Consider the following 20,676-nt stretch of genomic DNA (forward strand, 5'->3'; position numbering starts at 1 on the left):
GAAGCATATATGCCAAATGCTATAGATAAATCAAAATGAACAAGGAAGCAGATAGCTGACATCCTAGATCATTAGCAAGGAACAATCTGCTCCTAAAATCAACTGTAAGAATTTAGATAAGCTATCCACTGATTCTTTGCTTAGGGCGAAAAGGGACAGGCATAGATGGGCCAGGAGAGAAGCCAGAAAAATGTTCAACATTGCAGAATAGGGAAGAGAGAAAAGCAGAAGGAGAAACCATTATAAAATGACATTTACTGTGTATGAGAATTATGCATGAAGCAGGGCACCCAAAGCCAGTGCTCTGGGACAACCTAGAGGGTTAGGGTTGGGAGGGACATGGGAGAGCAGTTCAGATGGGGGGGACAGATGTATACCTGTGGCCAATTCATGTTGATACATGGCAAAAACCATCACAATGTAGCAATTATCCTCCAATTAATATAAATTAATTTTAAAAAAAGAAGTAGCCCTCTAGCGTAAAGAAACTGAGCTATTTAAAATTCTAAAACATGATACTGTTAAAGTACTGTACTCTATACGTCAGCAAATTTGGAAAATTTAGCAGTGGCCACAGGACTGGAAAAGGTCAGTTTTCATTCCAACCCCAAACAAGAGCAATGCCAAAGAATGTTCAAACTACCATACAGTTGCCCTCCTTTCACATGCTAGCAATGTTATACTCAAAATCCTCCACGCTAGGCTTTAGCAGTACGTGAACCGAAATCTTCCAGATGTACAAGCTGGGTTTTGAAGAGGCAGAGGAACCAGAGATCAAATTGACAACATTTGCTGGATCATGGAAAAAGCAAGGGAATTCCAGAAAAACATCTACTTCTGCTTTGTTGACTTCATGAAATGTTGACTGTGTGGATCACAACAAACTGCAGAAAATTCTTAAAGAGATGGGAGTACCAGACAGTTTACCTGTCTCCTGAGAAATTTGTATCTGGGTGAAGAAGCAACAGTTAGAAGTGGACATGGAACAATGCATTAGTTCAAAATTGGGGAAGGAGTAATACAAGGCTGTATACTGTCACTCTACTAATTTAACTAACATTCAGAGTACATTATAGAAAGTGCCAGGCTGGACAAATCACAAGCTGGAACCAAGATTGTCAGGAAAAATATCAACAACCTCAGATATGCAGATGATATCACTATAATGGCAGAAAGTGAAGAGGAACTAAAGAGCCTCTTGATAAGGGTGACAGAGAACAGTGAAAAAGCTGGCTTAAAATTCAAAATTAAAAAACTAAGATCATGGCATCCAGTCCCATCAGTAAGTCAATAAGTGTTAGTCATTCAGTCGTATCTGACTCTTTGCAGTCCTATGGACTGTAGCTTACCAGGCTCCTCTGTCCACGGGATTTCCCAGGCAAGAATACTAGAGTTGGTTTCCATTCTCTTCTCCAGGGGATTTCCCCAGGCAAGGTATCTAACCCAGGTCTCCTACACTGCAGGTGGATTCTTTCCCATCTAAGCCACCAAGAAAGCCCTGATCCCATCACTTCATGGCAAATAGATGAGGAAAAAGTGAAAGCAGTAACAGATTTTCTTTTCCTGGGCTCCAAAATCACGGTGGACAGTGACTGTAACCATGAAATTAAAAGATGCTTGCTCCTTGGAAGTAAAGCTATGACAAATCTAGAGAGCATATCAAAAAGCAGAGACATCACTTTGCTGACAAAAGTTTGCATAGTTAAAGCTATGGTTTTTCCCATAATCATGTACAGATATGAGAGTTGGATCATGAAGGCTTGAGTGCTGAAGAACTGACACTTTCAAACTGTGGCTGGAGAAGACTATTGAGAGGCCCCTGGACTGCATGGAGACCAAACAAGTCAATCCTAAAGGAAACCAATCCTTAATATTAATTGGAAAGACTACTGCTGAAGCTCCAATAATCTGGCCACATGATGTGAAGAGCCGATCACTGGAAAAGGTCCTGATGCTGGGAAAGACTGAAGACAAAGGAGAAGGAGGCAGCAGAGGATGAGATGGTTAAATAGCATCACAGACTCAATGGACACAAATATGAGCAAACTCCGAGAGATAGTGGAGAACAGAGGAGCCTGGCAAGCTACAGTCCATGAGGTGGCAAACACCTGGATTTGACTTTGCAACTCTACAACAACAAGGTAGGAAAACTATGAGAGGTAAAATGAGGTGAAAGAGGAAAGAAAGAAAAGAATGTAAGGCTTCCACAAGAAACTGTTTAAATGGTTTTACTGAGAATCACAATAAGCTCTAGAATGGTTCAAAATTTGAGGCAAGAAGCATTCCAAAAGTAATAGGAAATGACAAGATGGTGAACCGTTATTATAGACAATAAAGATATTACAAAGAAATAAAACTAGAGACCACTACCTAATGAACATAGATGTAAAACTCAACAAAATATTAGCAATTAAAACCCAAAAATGCTTAAAAAGAATTTTATACTATAATCAAGTGGGATTGAAACTCGGGAAGAATCGGCCAAAGACATCCTGGAATTAATCAGTTATATGCAGAGTATATCATAAGAAATGCTGGGCTGGAAGAAGCACAAGCTGGAATCAAGATTGCCGGGAGAAATATCAATAACTTCAGATACGCAGATGACACATCTGCTTTTTGGTCAAAAAGCCTCTTGACCAAAGTGAAAGAGGAGACTGAAAAAGCTGGCTTAAAGCTCAACATTCAGAAAACGAAGATCATGGCCTCTGGTTCCATCACTTCATGGGAAATAGATAGGGAAACAGTGGAAACAGTGTCAGACTTTATTTTGGGGGCCTTAAAAATCACTGCAGATGGTGACTGCAGCCATGAAATTAAAAGACACTTACTCCTTGGAAGGAAAGTTATGACCAACCTAGACAGCATATTCAAAAGCAGAGACATTACTTTGCCAACAAAGGTTCGTCTAGTCAAGGCTATGGTTTTTCCAGTGGTCATGAATGGATGTGAGAGTTGGACTGTGAAGAAAGCTGAGCGCCAAAGAATTGATGCTTTTGAACTGTGGTGTTGGAGAGGACTCTTGAGAGTCCCTTGGACTGCAAGGAGATCCAACCAGTCCATCCTAAAGGAGATCAGTCCTGGGTGTTCTTTGGAAGGACGGATGCTAAAGCTGAGACTCCAGTACTTTGGTCACCTCATGCGAAGAGTTGACTCATTGGAAAAGACTCTGATGCTGGGAGGGATTGGGGGCAGGAGAAGAAGGGGATGACAGAGGATGAGATGGCTGGATGGCATCACTGACTCGATGGACATGAGTTTGAGTGAACTCCGGGAGTTGGTGATGGACAGGGAGGCCTGGCGTGCTGCGATTCATGGGGTCACAAAGAGTTGGACACAACTGAGCGACTGAACTGAACTGATACCAAGGTTGTAAGAGACAAGGTTCAAAAATATAAGTCAACTGTTTTCATATATACCAACAATGAACAAGGGGAATTTGAATTTGATAACAAAATACCATTTACATTACTCCCCGTTCCAAATGAAATACCTAGGTATAAATAGGGCTTCCCTGGTAGTTCAGATGGTAAAGCATCTGCCTACAATGCAAGAAACCTGGGTTCGATCCCTGGGTCGGGAAGATCCCCTGGAGAAGGAAATGGCAACCCACTTCAGTATTCTTGCCTGGAGAATTCCATGGACCGAGGAGCCTGGTAGGCTACAGTTCATGGGGTCACAGAGTCGGACACGACTGAGCGACTTCACTCAGGTATAAATAAACCTAACAAAATATGGACAAAAACTATATGAGGAAAACTAGAGAACTCTGATGATAAAAATCAAAGAGGAAATATAGAGAGAGATATTCCATATTCACAGACAGAAGAAACAATATTGTGAAGATGTCAGTTCTTTCCAGTTGGATCTATAGATTTAATGCAATCAAAATCCGAATTCTAGAAAAAAATTTTTCTTCTATCAACAAACTGATTCTAAAGTTTATATAGAGAGGAAAAAAATCAGAAGAGCTGACACAATATTGAAGAAAAAGAACCAAGTTGGAAGACTGACTAGCCAACTTCAAGACATTCTATAAAGTTTTAGTAATCAACACAATGAGGTAGTAATGGCAAAAGAAGAGACAAATAGATCAATGGAACAGAATAGTGAGTTCACAAATATACCCACATAAATACAGTCAAATGCCCTTTTACAAAGAAGCAAAGGCAATAAATTTGGCAAAGGCAGAATCTTCAACAAATGATGTTGGAATAACTGGGTAACCTCAAGCAAAAAAATGAATCTAGACACAGACTAGACACAAACTAAGATCATGGCATCCAGTCCTATCACTATGGCAAATAGATGGGAAACTGTCAGATTTCATTTTCTTGGGCTCCAAAATCAATGCAAACAGTGACTGCAGTCATGAAATTAAAAGATACTTGATCCCTTGGAAGAAAAGCTATGATAAAACTAGACAGCATATTAAAAAGCACTTTGCTGACAAAGGTTCATATAGTCAAAGCTATGGTTTTTCTAGTATTTATGTATGGATGTGAGAGTTGGACCATAAAGAAGGCTGAGTGCCGAACACTTGATGCTTTCAATTGTGGCGCTGGAGAAGACTCTTGAGAGTCCCTTGGACAGCAAAGAGATCCCACCAGTCAATCCTAAAGGAAATCAATCCTGAATATTCATTGGAAGGACTGATGCTGAAGCTGAAACTCCAATACTTGGGCCACCTGATATAAAGAGCTGACTCGTTGGAAAAGACCCTGATGCTGGGAAAGACTGAGGGCAAGAGGAAAAGAGGGCAACAGAGGATGAGATGGTTGGATGGCATCACTGACTCAATGGACATGAGTTTCAGCAAACTCAGGGAGATTGTGAAGAACAGAAAACCCTGGCATGCTGCAGTTCATGGACTCGCAAAAAGCTGGACGTGACTTAGCAACTGAACAACAAGATGACACAGACCTCACATACTTCACCAAAATTAACTCAAAATGGATCACAGACCTAAAAGTAAAAACGTCAAACTGTAACATGCCTAGGAGATAACATATAAGAAGACCCAGATGACCTTGGGTATGGCAATGACTTTCTAGATAGAATACCAAAGACATGATATGAAAGAAATAACTGATAAGTTGGACTTCATTAAAAACTTCTATTCTGGAAGAGACAAATAATCAAATCTGCAACTTGATTTTTCATATAAGGATGCTGAGAATTATCTATATTGATAAATTTATTACCATAAATATTATGTAGTAGTCTAATTAACAAATAAGCCGGCTTTTTCATTTTCCAATGAAGGAGAGACTGTTTTCATTGTTTAACTATTATGAATAATAGTAAAATAAAAATTTTTATACAGATGTGACAGAGTTTCTTTAGGGTATACTCTTACAAAGGCAATTATAAGATCATAAGATTACCCATTTTTAACCTTATTGATCAGTACGATAAAACTGAATAAAGTGGTTGAGACCTTTTCTTCTCCTACAATCAGAGTATAAGAGTTTCTGCTCTCACTGGATATTTAGTTCTGGTCTTAGATTTTGCCAATCTCACAGAGAAATAGAATCTTGAATCATTTGTATTTCTCTAATAATTAGTTCACATCCTCTAAAAAGAGGCTAAACATCTTTTCATGTTTATTGGATCTGTTCTTCTGTGATTTGCCTATTCATATTCATTATCTATTTTTCAACTGAGTTATTTATCTTTTTCTTAGTGGATTACAAACTTTCAGGTACATCTTGGGTAGTATATTTTCCCATGTAATTATGTTATTTTTAAAATTTTGAAACAATCTTAAACATACAGAAAATTTGAAACTATAGTAAAAAACTTTTTCTTGAATCATTAGGGAATAAGTTACTGACATGATGCACTATCACCCCTGAAGGCTTTAATGTGTATTTCCAACAAAAATGACATTGCTATATATAATCTCAATATAACCAACAAGATTAGGCAATTAACATTAACCCTGCCAAAGTAATATCTTTAAAAATAAGTAATTATTCTTTTAAAAACAATAAAGAATAGGATTTCTACACTAAATCATGGTATTCATTCCTCAATAGATGACAATAAGGCTTGAAAACACTTCATTCTTTCCCAAAAAGGGGAGCATACATTAGGACAGACAGCAGGTGAATAATTGCTTTCAATTTTTTTTCCTCCATTCTTGACAACACAGTAGAGAATGAGATGAAACTCCTTCTGCAAATTTAAACATTAGATCAAACTTACTGAAAATAATTGCTGGGAAAGGCTGAGAGGGAAATCTCCTCTGGCAATTTCTTTTCAAAGCTGTCCTCCTGGGATGGTCTTAATACAGACCTATTCAGAGGCTAGGGCTAACCTTTAAAAATCCCTTTAAGATCAAAGATTCTTTTATCTCTTTTTATCTTGTACAAATTATTTATGAGGGACATACTCTGTTATTTAAAGTTATGTTTATATAGCAAACATAATAATAATAATCAATGGCTGAAAATGTTTTAGTATTAGCTCTACATCAAGAACTCTTATTAAGTTTACATGGACAACTGTATGATATTAGAGTATCCTGTTCAATACAAAAATGGGAAGAGGAGAAAACTTTTTTAATAGGCATTAAAAAACACTCTGGGGAATTTTTTCAATAGTCTGAATAAAATAAGGCAGTAAAATGGAAAAAGATGTGGAGTCAAGACAGATTTGTCTGTCTTTAAGTAGAAGAAAATAAAGAGCATGATTGTATGTTATGGGAAAGAGATACAATGAAAAACTGATGATGTGGTAGAGAGAAGGGCAATGCCTTTCTTTGAGTGATGGGATCTAAGGCAAAAGTAGAGTATTTGCTTCTGTTAGGAGCAAGTACAGTTCATCCATATTAACAGCAAAGATGAAAGATTTTAAGGAGAGAAATGCAAAGTTGGGGTTGCTTAGAAAAATGAGAGGCACCCAGAACATGCAGTCTCTCCTCTCTATGAAGTGTGTTATATACGTGAATGTCACCATCAGGCATGGTTTTGCAGGAAAAGGGCTGGGGACAACTGCTGTCTTGAATCTACCTGCTTGGGTTTTCCTTAGATTTTGCTATATTTGTAATGTTCCCAAAGCTTTATCAGCATCTACCTATCTCCACACTCAGCTGTTATTGCTCCTGAGTACCAGAATTATACATGCCCAGAAAGATAAAGTATAATAGAGATTGTATTTCCTTAAAAAATATTTTCTGCCTCAATAAGAAGTACATGTGAGGATAAGGATTTCAGAAAGAAAAATATGTTCCTTTTTTTCCCTTGCATCTGTTTCCTCTGAACTAAATAAAGCCACAGTTTATAGTTTTTATCTAGAAGTTCTGAATATACCAATTGGCCAGTTCAACTCACTGATTAGACAAAAGTTATAAATAAACTCTAAAACAAAATTTCTTCTCTCGTTTTCTGTCTACTAAAAAGTGAGTCATTAGATTACTTTGAAACTTGAATGCTTCACATACTATTCAAAGGACTTTTCAGTTATAAATAAATAAATGAAGCTAAATATAAACCACATCCATACCTCTCACAGCTGACTGGGAAGGCTGAGTCAAAACTTTGATATCTAATGCACTGTTGATATTTTCTTCTATTGCAGCACAATATCCATCCACAACATTGGTAATAGTGTCCTTCAAAGTTCCAAGATTATGGAAAACCTGAAGAGCGGTTCCGACCTGGGTTGGATTCTTTAAAAAGGTGGTGGTGGGGTAGGGTGAGAAAAGATATAAATAGGAAAAGAAACAAAATAAATATAAATCTACAAATCTAAGTGGTACTTGAGCAGTTACTATAATATTTTTTAAATTATTATAAACAAGAACAAAAATAATGTATTTGGAACAAATATTATTTTTAGTCCTTACTTATTTCATAAAAGACAAAGTTAAATAGCATGTGTATGATTTCCTCCCTTTCCCTTTTCCTCCTCTTTTAAAGGATAATCACAAAATAAAGAATCTGTTATATTGCTGGAGCTTACTTGAAATTTACCATTAATCTCTATGAAGAGAGCCATGTAAGAACTAACAACCCTATATTTGTTTAGAAAGAAATAAATTGTGCACAGTAAACTGCAGGCTGAGCCTTGTGAACTGATACTACTATTCATTGTATTATCTTCCTTCATTCATTCACTGAAACTACGAATATATATATATATATATATATATATATAGTGTCCACTATGGGGTCTATCTTGCTTCTATCTGCTAGAACTATAGTAGTAAATAAAACCAGTTGAGTTTCTGCCCTTATGGAACTTATATTTACTGAGAAATACATAAACAATAAATATAAGAGAGTATCAGGTAGTGACATATGCTATAAAAAAGAAAGCAGGGAATAAAAATAGAGAATGATGTGTATTATTATAGAGGGAAGAGCCAGAGAATGCATCTCAAAGGTAATATTATAGAGGGAAGAGTCAGAGAATGCATCTCAAAGGCAGTATTTAAACAGAGATCAACATCTGGAAAATATGGGGAAATACAGATCTGAGCAGGGGTATCAACAAAAGAACCGAGGTGGAAATGTGCTTGGTATCTAATGAAAGAGCAATCAGGCCATGGTGGTGGCTGGAGCAGACAGGGGTAAGCAACCAGGGGGAAGTGGAAACACTGGTAGTGATTCAGTCCACAGTGATATAAATAAGCTGCTGGATTTGTCATTAAGTAAATGACTGAATTAACAAGGTATATCTACATCAACATAGTTATTGGTCCAAATAGCTGAAATTCCTCTTTCATTTATGATTCAGCATCTGTCATTAAAGGCACACAATTAAAAACTGAGATTATTTCACTAACATTTTCTTGACTGTTGAGTATAAACAACACAAAATGTTATTTCTGAAGTCTACTGGAGATAGTAAGAGTACGTGGCACACACACACTCAGCAGCAGGGTAGGACCAGCTTAGAGACAAGATCAGGAAACAAGGTTGGTGAACATCCGTTTTAGACTGTTTTTTAATTAAACAAGAAAAAGTAGCAAATGGACATTGTTTCATATTAAAACATGCTTTTGCTTTTAGTAGATACCAAGAATGAAAATTAGGCACCTATAAAGACATTTCCCTTATCACTATTCAAAGTCTATATTATCTAAGAAAGCACTACCTGACAATTTCAAAGAATATCTTCACCTAAAAAACTAGAATATAGACACATATTATGACATTATATTTATTGCCTTTATTATCCTCAAAGGATCTGAAAATCACAGTTTCTCAACATACAGGTTTTCAGTAACTTACAATAATTATGTAACTTCAATAGCTTACAAAGAATGTACATTGAAAGTTATATGCATATGTTAACTGAAAACAGTTGGAGTCTTATTTTACTTGAGAGATCTAGTCAAAATTGATCAGCCTTCTTAAGTTTCTACTCCAAAAATTAACTACCAAAAACTTTCAAAACAGTAACATGTACAGGGCAACATTAAAGAAGCATCCAGTATCAGAATGGTTATCATCGAAAGAGAACAAGTGTTGGCAAAGATGTGGAAAAAGGGGAACCTTCACGCACTGTTGTTGAGAATGTAAATTAGTGCAGCCACTATGAAAAACAATATGGGGGTTCCTCCAAAAATTATGTAAGTAACTCTGAGGAACTCAGCTCTCCCCTCTGTATCCTGAATTCATAATCTTAAAATGATGAGGACAGATAGATTTCCAAAGCTGGCTGAAGTTCCTTTTTTTTTTTAAAATAAAAATGTAGCCAACAAGATCCCAACTCTAAAATTCTGATTCAGCTGGATCAGACTGAGGCCTGGTTATTTTATTTTAAAGCTCTTCAGATGCAGCCACCTGGGAACCAACATTTGGAAACCACTTGACTAGATGACTCTGCCAGACTTTGAAAAATGAGAATCATTTGTTCATGTGAAAGACAGGATTTTCTGGTAAAAAGAACCAAATACAGAGAGAAATGACAGAGGAAAATTACAGAGTATGCTTAAGGAGTGGTATACAGATTTTACTGCCAGAAGTTTTGCATATGTGGGGGGAAAAAAAGATAACCCTGAACAAGCAAATAAGGGTCTGGTCACTGACAACCTTGGACTGCATTCTGTGAAATTTCTATTTAATATTACTGGTAACAGAAAAATGATTCATGTAATAGAATTATCATAATTTAAGATGTTTGAGAAAATAAAAATAATTACATCAGCTCTGGCAATAATTTTAAAAAGAAAAGAAGGAAAAATAGCTTGGACTAGGGAGTTGCAATTAAAAACAAAGAATAGGACAGATAGGAGAGATTCTGAAACACTGAAAAGAAACTCTCTACTGACTATGATGGACAAGAGGGAAGGAAGAGTCTACCATATATGGAAGTTTCTTCAAGTGTGGGGGCCTGAAAGGACAGAAAAAGAAAAAAGAAAATCAAAAGAAGGAGATCATTTGGGCAAGTGGGTGGAGTAGTGGTGGGATGAGAGGGTGAACGGCTGTTGTTAATGAAGTGCTCACTGTGAGACATGCGGAGTCTCAGGTGCCAACGGGGCGTTCTCAGTTGGAGAGGAGAACACTTTTGAACTGGATTATCATAGGAACCTAGACTGAGTAGCAAGCTAAATTGATGTAATAAATAATAAAATACAGAATGTTGGAAACTTTTAATCACAAAGGGAATAAAGAACAGAATTGGTGAGAGTGAGAGAACAGAAATGGGGTGATAGAATACTCTAATCAGAGTAACAACTGGAACATTAGAAAAACTGGGAATGAAATCACTTTGTCTAGCTATGATTCCAGCAAAGAATATCTCCTAAATATAATAAACATTAGTGTTCTTTTCCCATCATCCTTTCTCATCGCAGACAAATACCACATATTTTGACCAGCAGATTTTTCTGGGTCCTTATTAGTAATAAACATTAGGCTTTCAGCTCCTTCATCTATAAAATGAGGGGACTGGACTAGATGAATTCTAGAACCCTTGCCAATACTAACATACGATTGTACATCATTTACTCGTGCTAGCACTGTGCAAAGTACTGGGGATTTAAAAAAACTGAAGCAAATACTGTACTGTCTGACCTTTCAATATCTATGGTCTGATGGGTGATAAAGACAATTAAAGCAGCAATTAGAATGTACTATGATAAATTAGAGGAGAAATGGATAGTTTAATAGGAGAGGTGATTAACTCAGAATTGGGGAGGGATAGAGGAGTCAGGCGGAGAAGGCAATGGCAACCCACTCCAGTACTCTTGCCTGGAAAATCCCATGGACAGAGGAGCCTGGTGGGCTGCAGTCCATGGGGTCGCTAAGAGTCGGACACGACTGAGCGACTTCACTTTCAACTTTTCACTTTCATGCATTGGAGAAGGAAATGGCAACCCACTCCAGTGTTCTTGCCTGGAGAATCCTAGGGATGGGGGAACCTGGTGGGCTGCCGTCTCTGGGGTCGCACAGAGTCAGACACGACTAAAGTGACTTAGCAGCAGCAGCAATAGTGGAGTCAGGAAATTCTCCTTAAAGGAAGAAGGCCCAGCCAAGACCCAAAGTGAAGTTGTCATGGGAAGGTGTTGGGAGCTGGAGATAAGGAGGGGTCGAAGATTTACAGGAGTCAGGAAAACAAAAGGAAAACCACTCCAAGCAGAGGAATAGCACATACAAAAGCCTGTGAATGAGCACACTGTGGAAATTAAATCGACTAATATAATATCTGATAGGTAAGAGAACTACACAAATACCTAAACCAATGCAGGTGTCCCTATCAGTCAATCTCAAACTTTTGATAAATATAAAAGAACTACCTGAGGGAGGTTGTTAACTAAAAATGGGCACATAAAGAAAACCTGAGATTGCTGGTAAGTTTTTAATTTTTTAATCTGAATGCTGGTTATGTATGTTTGTTCGCTTTGTGAAAAATTCACTGAGTTGTATTCTTATGAGGTATGTACTTTTCTGTTGATTACATTTTCACCATACAATCTAAAATAAGAGGGTTAAGAGCATCAGGAAAAAAATGCACATTTGCAACCCAAGTGTCCACTGAATGGATGAAGAAAATGTGTTATTCAGATAATGAAATATTATTCAGTCTTAAAAGAAATCCTGTCACAAGCTATAACATGGGTGAACATATCATGCTATGCAAAATAAACCAGTCACAAAAAAATACTGTGTGGCTGCATATTATAAAGATAATATTATTTACATATTATTTATATGAAGACTGTAAATATACAGACAAATTCATAGAGACAATAGAAGAGTGGTTGCCAGGGACTCAGGGATAGAGAGGGATAAAAACTGTTCAACAGACACAGTTTCAGTCCAGTGAGACTTCTGGAGACTAGATGTGTGACGTGAACTAATATGAACATACTTAATGCTACTGAACGTTAATGGTGATTGACTTCATATTAGGTATATTTCATCAGAATTTAAAAACGCATATGCTTGGATCTCAACTTCAAATACACTAATTTGACAGGTTTAGGAATGAGGTCAAGGAATCGGGATAATTATGATAAACCTAATTTTTCTACTGCAGTCATCCAGTAAGGCCTTATTATGAACCAAGCATTATTTTAGGGGCTTTTACACATGTGAGGTCTAATCCTCCCCAACAAAACATTCAAAGTAGCTGTACTGTTCCCTACTGAAAGAGAGGGAAACTGAGAAATAGAGAAGTCAGCAGAAGCTCCAAGACAACAAAGAATAAATGGCAGAGCAGGGATTCAAACATTAAAACGTCTGGATTTTAAAGTTCATGCTTTTTCCAAATAACAACAGTTATTTGCAAATAACCATTAGTACCAATTAAAGTCTGACTTTCTTTAAGCAGTAAAATAAACTTTGAAAGTAACTAAGGAAAATGGCCAATAAATGCTGTTACTTTACTAAGTAAGTGAAAGTCGCTTAGTTGTGTCCAAGACTTTTTGCAATCCCATGTATTGTAGCCTGCCAGGCTCCTCTGTCCATGGGATTCTCCAAGCCAGAAAACTGCAGTGGGTTGCCATGCCCTCTTCCAGGAGATCTTCCCAACCCAGAGATCGAACCCAGGTCTCCAGGATTGCAGGCTGAACCACCAGGGAAGCCCAAGAATATTGGAGTGGATAGTTTATCCCTTCTCCAGGGTATCTTCCCAATCCAGGAATCAAACTGGGGTCTTCTGCATTGCTTGCTAAGTACGGACATTTTTTAAAACTTCACTATCTACTAAGATTACTTCATAAAAGAAAGGTAGTTCAAGTAACAAGGAAAATAGAGGGAAATGCTCAGAGTAAGTAGTTGCCTTGTTTTCATTTTGAATTTTAATGGGAACTGATAAAACCTCAGCATGACTGCTACCAAGCTACAGTGTTTGGAAATCAGTACTTTTGTTATCTTTCTCTACAAATAAGCAGGTTAGCCAATCTTGCTTGCATACAATATCCTCAAGATTCAAGTTTCCCTGAAAATTGCCCATAAAAAAATTCCTTCTTTCCTGGTACCCAGGGCCACTGTGTTCTCTGTAAAGTTTGATGGTTTAAATTCAGTGGCAAACAGTTAACTCTTTGCCACACTCACCTGGCTCCCCATGCTCTGCTGCAAATCCCAACTTCAACAAAGCTGAAATCAGTAAAATCATAAACTGTCCTTAATAGAACACTTTATCTCATAGGCAAACTGTGCAAACACAACGTGAACAATTCACTGCTCATCTCGGAGCTGCCTATTCTTTGGGCCTATCTTCCCAATGTTCCAAGATTAGTTCTAGGGCTTCTCTGTTTCTTTACACCACCTACCCAAAGCCCTCTTTACAAAATCAGACCCATTCCTGGCACTTCTTAGGTCTACATTAATTGCCAGGTTCCACCCTGATCTGTGGAAACAGTTTACTACATGAAGATGCCTTCTCCCCTAGGTGGTAATGTTTAAAATGACCTCCGTATCCACTTATTTTCTTTTGTCAACACAACATAAGTAGAATAAATATTACAAAGTTCATTTTACAGTTAGGTAACTAAGGTACTAAGAAGACAGGTCCAAAGTGGGCCTAGCAGGCCAGTTTCAGGCCTCAGTCCCTTCTCTCCCTATTCTATACTCTTCCACAGCTCACCCTGTCACCACCTGACTCTAGATATCCAGATATACCAGTTTTTCAGGCATTTGTAAGAGATCTCAAAACAAAATGAACACATTTGAAAAATACCATTCTTTCTAGAAAGAAATAAACTACTGACAAGGAACAATGTCTTCTATTAGGTACAAAAGTAATTGCAGTTTTGGACCGTGAGTTTTAAATCATTAAAACTAGGCTCAAACATATCTTTATTAATCAACACATTTTTGCCAATGAGAAATAAGTTGGTTTATTCCTGTAGTATAAAAATCCATGCTTCAGGACTCAATGAACTCTTGGAAAGTATTTTCTGTCTCCTGCTGATTGTGGAAGTGTTTTCCCTTTAAAAAGTTGTCAAGATGCTTGAAGAAGTGATCAGGTGAATATGGCAGATGAGTCAAAACTTCATTGCCCAATTCATTCAATGTTTGAAATGTCATGTAACATGTGGCCAGGCATTGTCATACAGAAGAATCAGGCCCTTTCTGCTGACCAATGCCATCTGCAGGTGTTGCTGCTTTCGGTGCATCTCATCCATTTGCAGAGCATATTTCTCAGATGTAATGGTTTCTCCAGGATTCAGAAAGCTATAGTGGATCAGACGGGCAGCAAACCACCAAATAGCAACCATGACCTTTTTTTGGTGCAAGTTTGGCTTTGGAAAGTGCTTTGGAGCGTCTTCTCTGTCCAACCACTAAGCTGGCCGTTGATGATTGTTATATAAATATCACTTTTTGTCAGACTTCACAACCTGATCAAGAAATGGTTCGCTGTTGTTGTGCACAATAAGAGAAGATGACACCTTTAAATAATGATTTTTTTGATTTCTGGTCAGCTCAAGAGGCACCCACTTACCAAGGTTTTTTCACCTTTCCAATTTGCTTCAAATGCCAAATGACCATAGAATTGTGGACACTGTGTTCTTAGGCAATTTCTCATGTAGTGGTAGAGGATCAGCTTTAATGATGGCTCTCAACTGGCTGTTGTCAACTTCCGATGGCAAGCCACTACTCTCTTCATCGTCAAGGCTTTCCTCTTCTTTGCAAAAGTTCTTGAACAACCACTGCACTGTACATTTGTTAGCAATTCCTGGGCCAAATGCATCGCTGATGTTACAAGTTGTCTCTGATTCTTTACGATCCATTTTGAAGTCAAATAAAAAAAAAAAATGCTTGAATTTGCTTTTTGTCTAACCTCATTTCTAATAGTCTAAAATAAATATAAAATAAATAGCAAATAATAAGTTATGAGCAAAAAACAAAGTGAGAAATGCATATTAAAATGATAAATAGCATAACCATATTTATCTAAGAATGTACTCCAATATCTAGTGGCCAAGTTCAACAACACAAAATTGCAATTATTTTTGCACCAACCTAATAGACAATGTCTCCTCTTTAAATGAGAGTCAATATTCTAAGAGTGACTTCCCTGGCGGCTCAGACAGTAAAGCGTCTGCCTACAGTGCGGGAGACCTGGGTTCGATCCCTGGGTCAGGAAGATCCTCTGGAGAAGGAAATGGCAACCCACTCCAGTACTCTTGCCTGGAAAATCCCATGGACGAAGGAGTGTAGTAGGCTACAGTCCATGGGGTCGCAAAGAGTTGGACACAACTGAGCGACTTCACTTAACTTCTTCATTCTAAGAGTAATTTTCTACAAGTTGTCAATGTGACCTTAAATAAATCACTTAACCATGTATGAAATTTTCCAACTTCATAAACTGTAATATAAAATGAGATGAAAGACAATATAATAAATTAGATCTATTTCAGAAGTAGATCAAAACAGATTTCTACCTTTTCAAAAACATTTCAGAAGATGGCATTTTCTTATTAAACTAAAATTATTTCTTCTGCTTTGGAGACAAATACATATGATGTAAGTTTTTTTCTTTCTTTTTCAACATCTCTGTAGCATTACATGGGAGGAAAAAAAAAAAAAAACCCATAAGAATACAATCAGAAAAGAAGCATAGTTGTTTAGGATCCCTAAAAAGCTTGCCAAAACAGGAACACTTTAACCAAAGTGACAGCTGGTGCTGAGCTAATGGAATGGAAAGATAGCAAGACTGCTGCAAAGATTGTGCCATAAAATAGCAAGCAACGTTCTCATGTTAACTAAACTATAGATAATACGAGGTGACCTCTGTGAGCATAAACATAGTATTAAATCAAAAGTATGACAGGATTTTAAAAGCTTCATACAACTGAAATTAGAAATTGAAAAGGTAACAGAGTTTGATTTAACTAAAAACAAAATGCAAAAATCATATAAATGTTCAAGACCAGGATTCCTCTCTGCAAGGATCAAATAATCCTTGGGCCAAAAAGACTAACCATCACATTTTACTTTTTTCCCTAATGAACTAACTCTTTAGCAGGTAACTTCTCTTTCTTTAGGTTTCATATAATTAATAGATATGCTTAGTTACTCGGTAGTGTCCAACTCTTTGCGACCCCATGGACTGTAGCCTGCCAGGCTCCTCTGCCCATGGGGATTCTCCAGGCAAGAATACTGGAGTGGGTTGCCATGCCCTCCTCCAGAGGATCTTCCCAGCCCAGAGATCAGATCGAACCCAGGTATCCCGCACTGCAGGCGGATTCTTTACTGTCTGAGCCACAGGTTTAATACATAAAAAAATACAATGAGCTGAGGGAAGGAAAAGGACAAATAGAGAAAATAAAATTCCCTGCTGCTATTCTGTTTTGGTTATTAGTGTGGTTTCAGGACTACAGGATTTCCTCAAAGTCTTATTAGTATGCCATTTCATGCTCAACTAAAATAAGACAAAAATAAGAACCCTCAGAATCACATTTAAAAGAGAGAGTGATGGAGAAAGGTGGGGAGGGAGGAGGCGAGGGAAATCATCTACATGTCCCCAGTCTCTGAAAAACCCAGAGGTTATAGTGAGAAAAATGCAAAGCCAGTTCAAGCAAAAATTTAAAGAACAAGTATCTTCCAACATATAGAAAATCCTTACTGCTGGGGAAAAAAAAAGCTTATTATTTTATTTTTTATGGCATAGAAAGGATACAAATCTAAGAATTTTTATCACTAAGCAGATAATTTTTTAAACCACTCCCTCAGTAGAATATGTATTTAATAGAAGTAGGCTAGTTTTCAGGTAAATTTAATACAGTAAAAAGCACAGCAACTTAATCATACACAATAACTGAGAAATTCTAAAATCCAAATATTTTATTTCTCAAGAGTAGTGTTAATAAATTCATAACACTTTATACATAACAAGTATATATAACAGGTCAAAATATTTATAGCAATTTATAATATCTCTGTACCCTAACATGATACATACATTGGATACTTTTTTGAAGCTATGTCTAAAACATTGAAGACTTAATGGAGCCCCAAGGGAGATTACAAGTATTGAAGGAAGAGAGAATCACATTAAATAATGCAATTTAAAGGCAAGAATTATATTAACTATCTCGGTTGTGATCCAGAGCTTACCAGAGGCTTTTCTGATTCAGTAGCATGCAGTCCACTAATGCTTGATATGTACTTCTCAGCTAACCTAATATAATTATTTCAGAACCTGTTAACAATCAGCAGTCAACAGTGCATACCCCAAATGAAATTAAGAAACTAAGAAGAACACTTAATAGTGCAGTATGATCTTATCAACCAAAAATCAACTTTATTCTAGCCTTTTTTGAGAAGCAGTAGGGAAAAAGGACGGGGGAAATGAGTGTAAAAAGAAAAAGGAGAATAAAGAATGAAAGTGAACATGCACTGAAAGAGGAAAGTTCTGCAAAAAAGAATAACACAGAGAGAGTCTTAAAAAATGGAGAAGGTAAAAAAGATCAATATACAAAAAACGGTCCTTTTAACTTTCAAATTTTTTTTATCAAATAAATCTGGAGTGCACAGTCCACACAAATTATAGTTTGGAATTAAGTAAAAGTTTTAAAGTGATGCCAGTACTCAGAATAATATTCTCATCATATTTAGATAATAGCAGATAATATTTCAGGGACACTAAAAATGTGTTCAATATAAAATGAATTTTATAGGAAAACAAAAGCAATCATGAGACATTAATATTGCAAGCACCCAAATCTTGCTTAAACACAAATTTTTAACCTAAATATGCATATGTGGCTTACTTTTAAATAAAGCAATACAATATAATAATTCTAGTCATTCCTTGTTTTACCAAATATATTTATGGCAGTCATTATTAGGTATTCCCTAACATGCTAGTAAAGTAATGCTCAAAATTCTCCAAGCCAGGCTTCAGCAATATGTGAACCGTGAACTTCCTGATGTTCAAGCTGGTTTTAGAAAAGGCAGAGGAACCAGAGATCCAATTGCCAACATCCGCTGGATCATGGAAAAAGCAAGAGAGTTCCAGAAAAACATCTATTTCTGCTTTATTGACTATGCCAAAGCCTTTGACTGTGTGGATCACAATAAACTGTGGACAATTCTGAAAGAGATGGGAATACCAGACCACCTGATCTGCCTCTTGAGAAATTTGTATGCAGGTCAGGAAGCAACGGTTAGAACTGGACATGGAACAACAGACTGGTTCCAAATAGGAAAAGGAGTTCGTCAAGGCTGTATATTGTCACCCTGTTTATTTAACTTCTATGCAGAGTACATCATGAGAAACGCTGGACTGGAAGAAACACAAGCTGGAATCAAGATTGCCGGGAGAAATATCAATAACCTCAAATATGCAGATGACACCACCCTTATGGCAGAAAGTGAAGAGGAACAAAAAGGCCTCTTGATGAAAGTGAAAGTGGAGAGTGAAAAAGTTGGCTTAAAGCTCAACATTCAGAAAACGAAGATCATGGCATCCGGTCCCATCACTTCATGGGAAATAGATGGGGCAACAGTGGAAACAGTGTCAGACTTTATTTTTTTGGGCTCCAAAATCACTGCAGATGGTGATTGCAGCCATGAATAAAAAGACGCTTACTCCTTGGAAGGAAAGTTAGGACCAACCTAGGTAGCATATTCAAAAGCAGAGACATTTCTTTGCCAACAAAGGTCCATCTAGTCAAGGCTATGGTTTTTCCTGTGGTCATGTATGGATGTGAGAGTTGGACTGTGAAGAAGGCTGAGCACCGAAGAACTGATGCTTTTGAACTGTGGTGTTGGAGAAGACTCTTGACAGTCCCTTGGACTGAAAGGAGATCCAACCAGTCCATTCTGAAGGAGATCAGCCCTGGGATTTCCTTGGAGGGAATGATGCTAAAGCTGAAACTCCAGTCTTTGGCCACCTCATGCGAAGACTTGACTCATTGGAAAAGACTCTGATGCTGGGAGGGATTGGGGGCAAGAGGAGAAGGGGACGATAGAGGATGAGATGGCTGGATGGCATCACCGACTCGATGGACGTGAGTTTAAGTGAACTCTGGGAGTTGGTGATGGACAGGGAGGCCTGGTGTGCTGTGATTCATGGGGTCGCAAAGAGTTGGACACGACTGAGCGACTGAACTGAACTGAACTGAACACATGCAACAGTGGGAAAGAACGGTGGCTTAGTTGGTTAAGAATTCACCTGCAATACAGAAGACCTGGGTTTGATCCCTGGGTTGGGAAGATCTCCCTCGAGAAGGAAAGGGCAACCCACTCCAGTATTCCTGCCTGGTAAATCCCATGGACAGAGGAGTCTGGCGGGCTACAGTCCATGGGGTCACAAGAGGCAAACATGACTTAGCAACTAAACTGCCACCACCATACATGCAACAACACAGATGAAGCTATATAAACATGCTAAGTGAAGTAAGCTACATACATAAGATGGCCTACTGTATGGTTCCATTTGTATGACACTTTTAGAAAATGGCAACTATGTAGAGAGAGAGAAAGCACATCAGTGATTCCCTGGGTTTGGGGGCAGGAGGAAGAGTTGACTACAGTCATGAGGGAACTATTTGGTGGTGACAGTAGCTTAAGAAAAAAAAAAATACCTGGACTGTGAAATAGTTGCACAAATGCAAAAATTTAGTAACTTATCAAACTATATGCTTAAGTGCACAAATGTTATGAAATATAAATTACACCTTAATAACAATGCTAAAAGAAAAAAAGGCAAGCCATAGGATAGGAGAAAATATTTACAGTTCACATGTATGACAAAAGACTGGTACCCAGAATACATTAAGAATTCTTACAAATCAGTAAGAAGACAATAAAGTCTGTTAGGCAAATACCTTTCACTGTTAGGCATTTGAAAAGTTGGTTACATCAGCAATTAAGAAAAGGCAAATTAAAACTACAGTGAGAATCTTATACCCACATTAAGATGGCTAAAATTTAAAAGACTGCCAACATCATATTTTGGTGACAATCTAGAGGAACAAAAATTCTAACCTAATTACGTGGGGCAGTAAAACAATGGAACTACTTTGGAAAACTAGCAGTCTCTATAGAAAGTAAACATCATTCCTTGCAAAAACCCAACCATTTTTTGCCTTAGACATTTACTCAAGGAAAAGGAAACATGCTGACACAGAGACAGGCACCTGACTGTACACGGCCACTTGTTTGCAGTAGCCCTGAACTAGAAATAACCCAATGCCTGCTAGTAAGTGAATAGATAAATTCAGTTCAGTTCAGTTCAGTAGCTCAGTCGTGTCCAATTCTTCGC

General features: G+C 37.5%; 1 protein-coding gene across 4 annotated transcripts in view; it reads right to left on the minus strand.

Annotated features, from left to right (window-relative positions):
• Positions 1–20,676, minus strand: part of COG5 (component of oligomeric golgi complex 5) — a 288,655-nt gene that overhangs the window by 126,341 nt on the left and 141,638 nt on the right. For all 4 annotated transcript variants that reach the window (XM_055590250.1, XM_055590249.1, XM_055590251.1 and 1 more), the window contains exon 8: positions 7,510–7,675. In XM_055590250.1, the coding sequence (XP_055446225.1) occupies positions 7,510–7,675 (166 nt within the window). The remainder of the gene's footprint in view (positions 1–7,509; positions 7,676–20,676) is intronic.

Source organism: Bubalus kerabau, chromosome 8 (assembly GCF_029407905.1).
Source record: "Bubalus kerabau isolate K-KA32 ecotype Philippines breed swamp buffalo chromosome 8, PCC_UOA_SB_1v2, whole genome shotgun sequence".
Classification (NCBI taxonomy): Eukaryota; Metazoa; Chordata; class Mammalia; order Artiodactyla; family Bovidae; genus Bubalus; species Bubalus kerabau.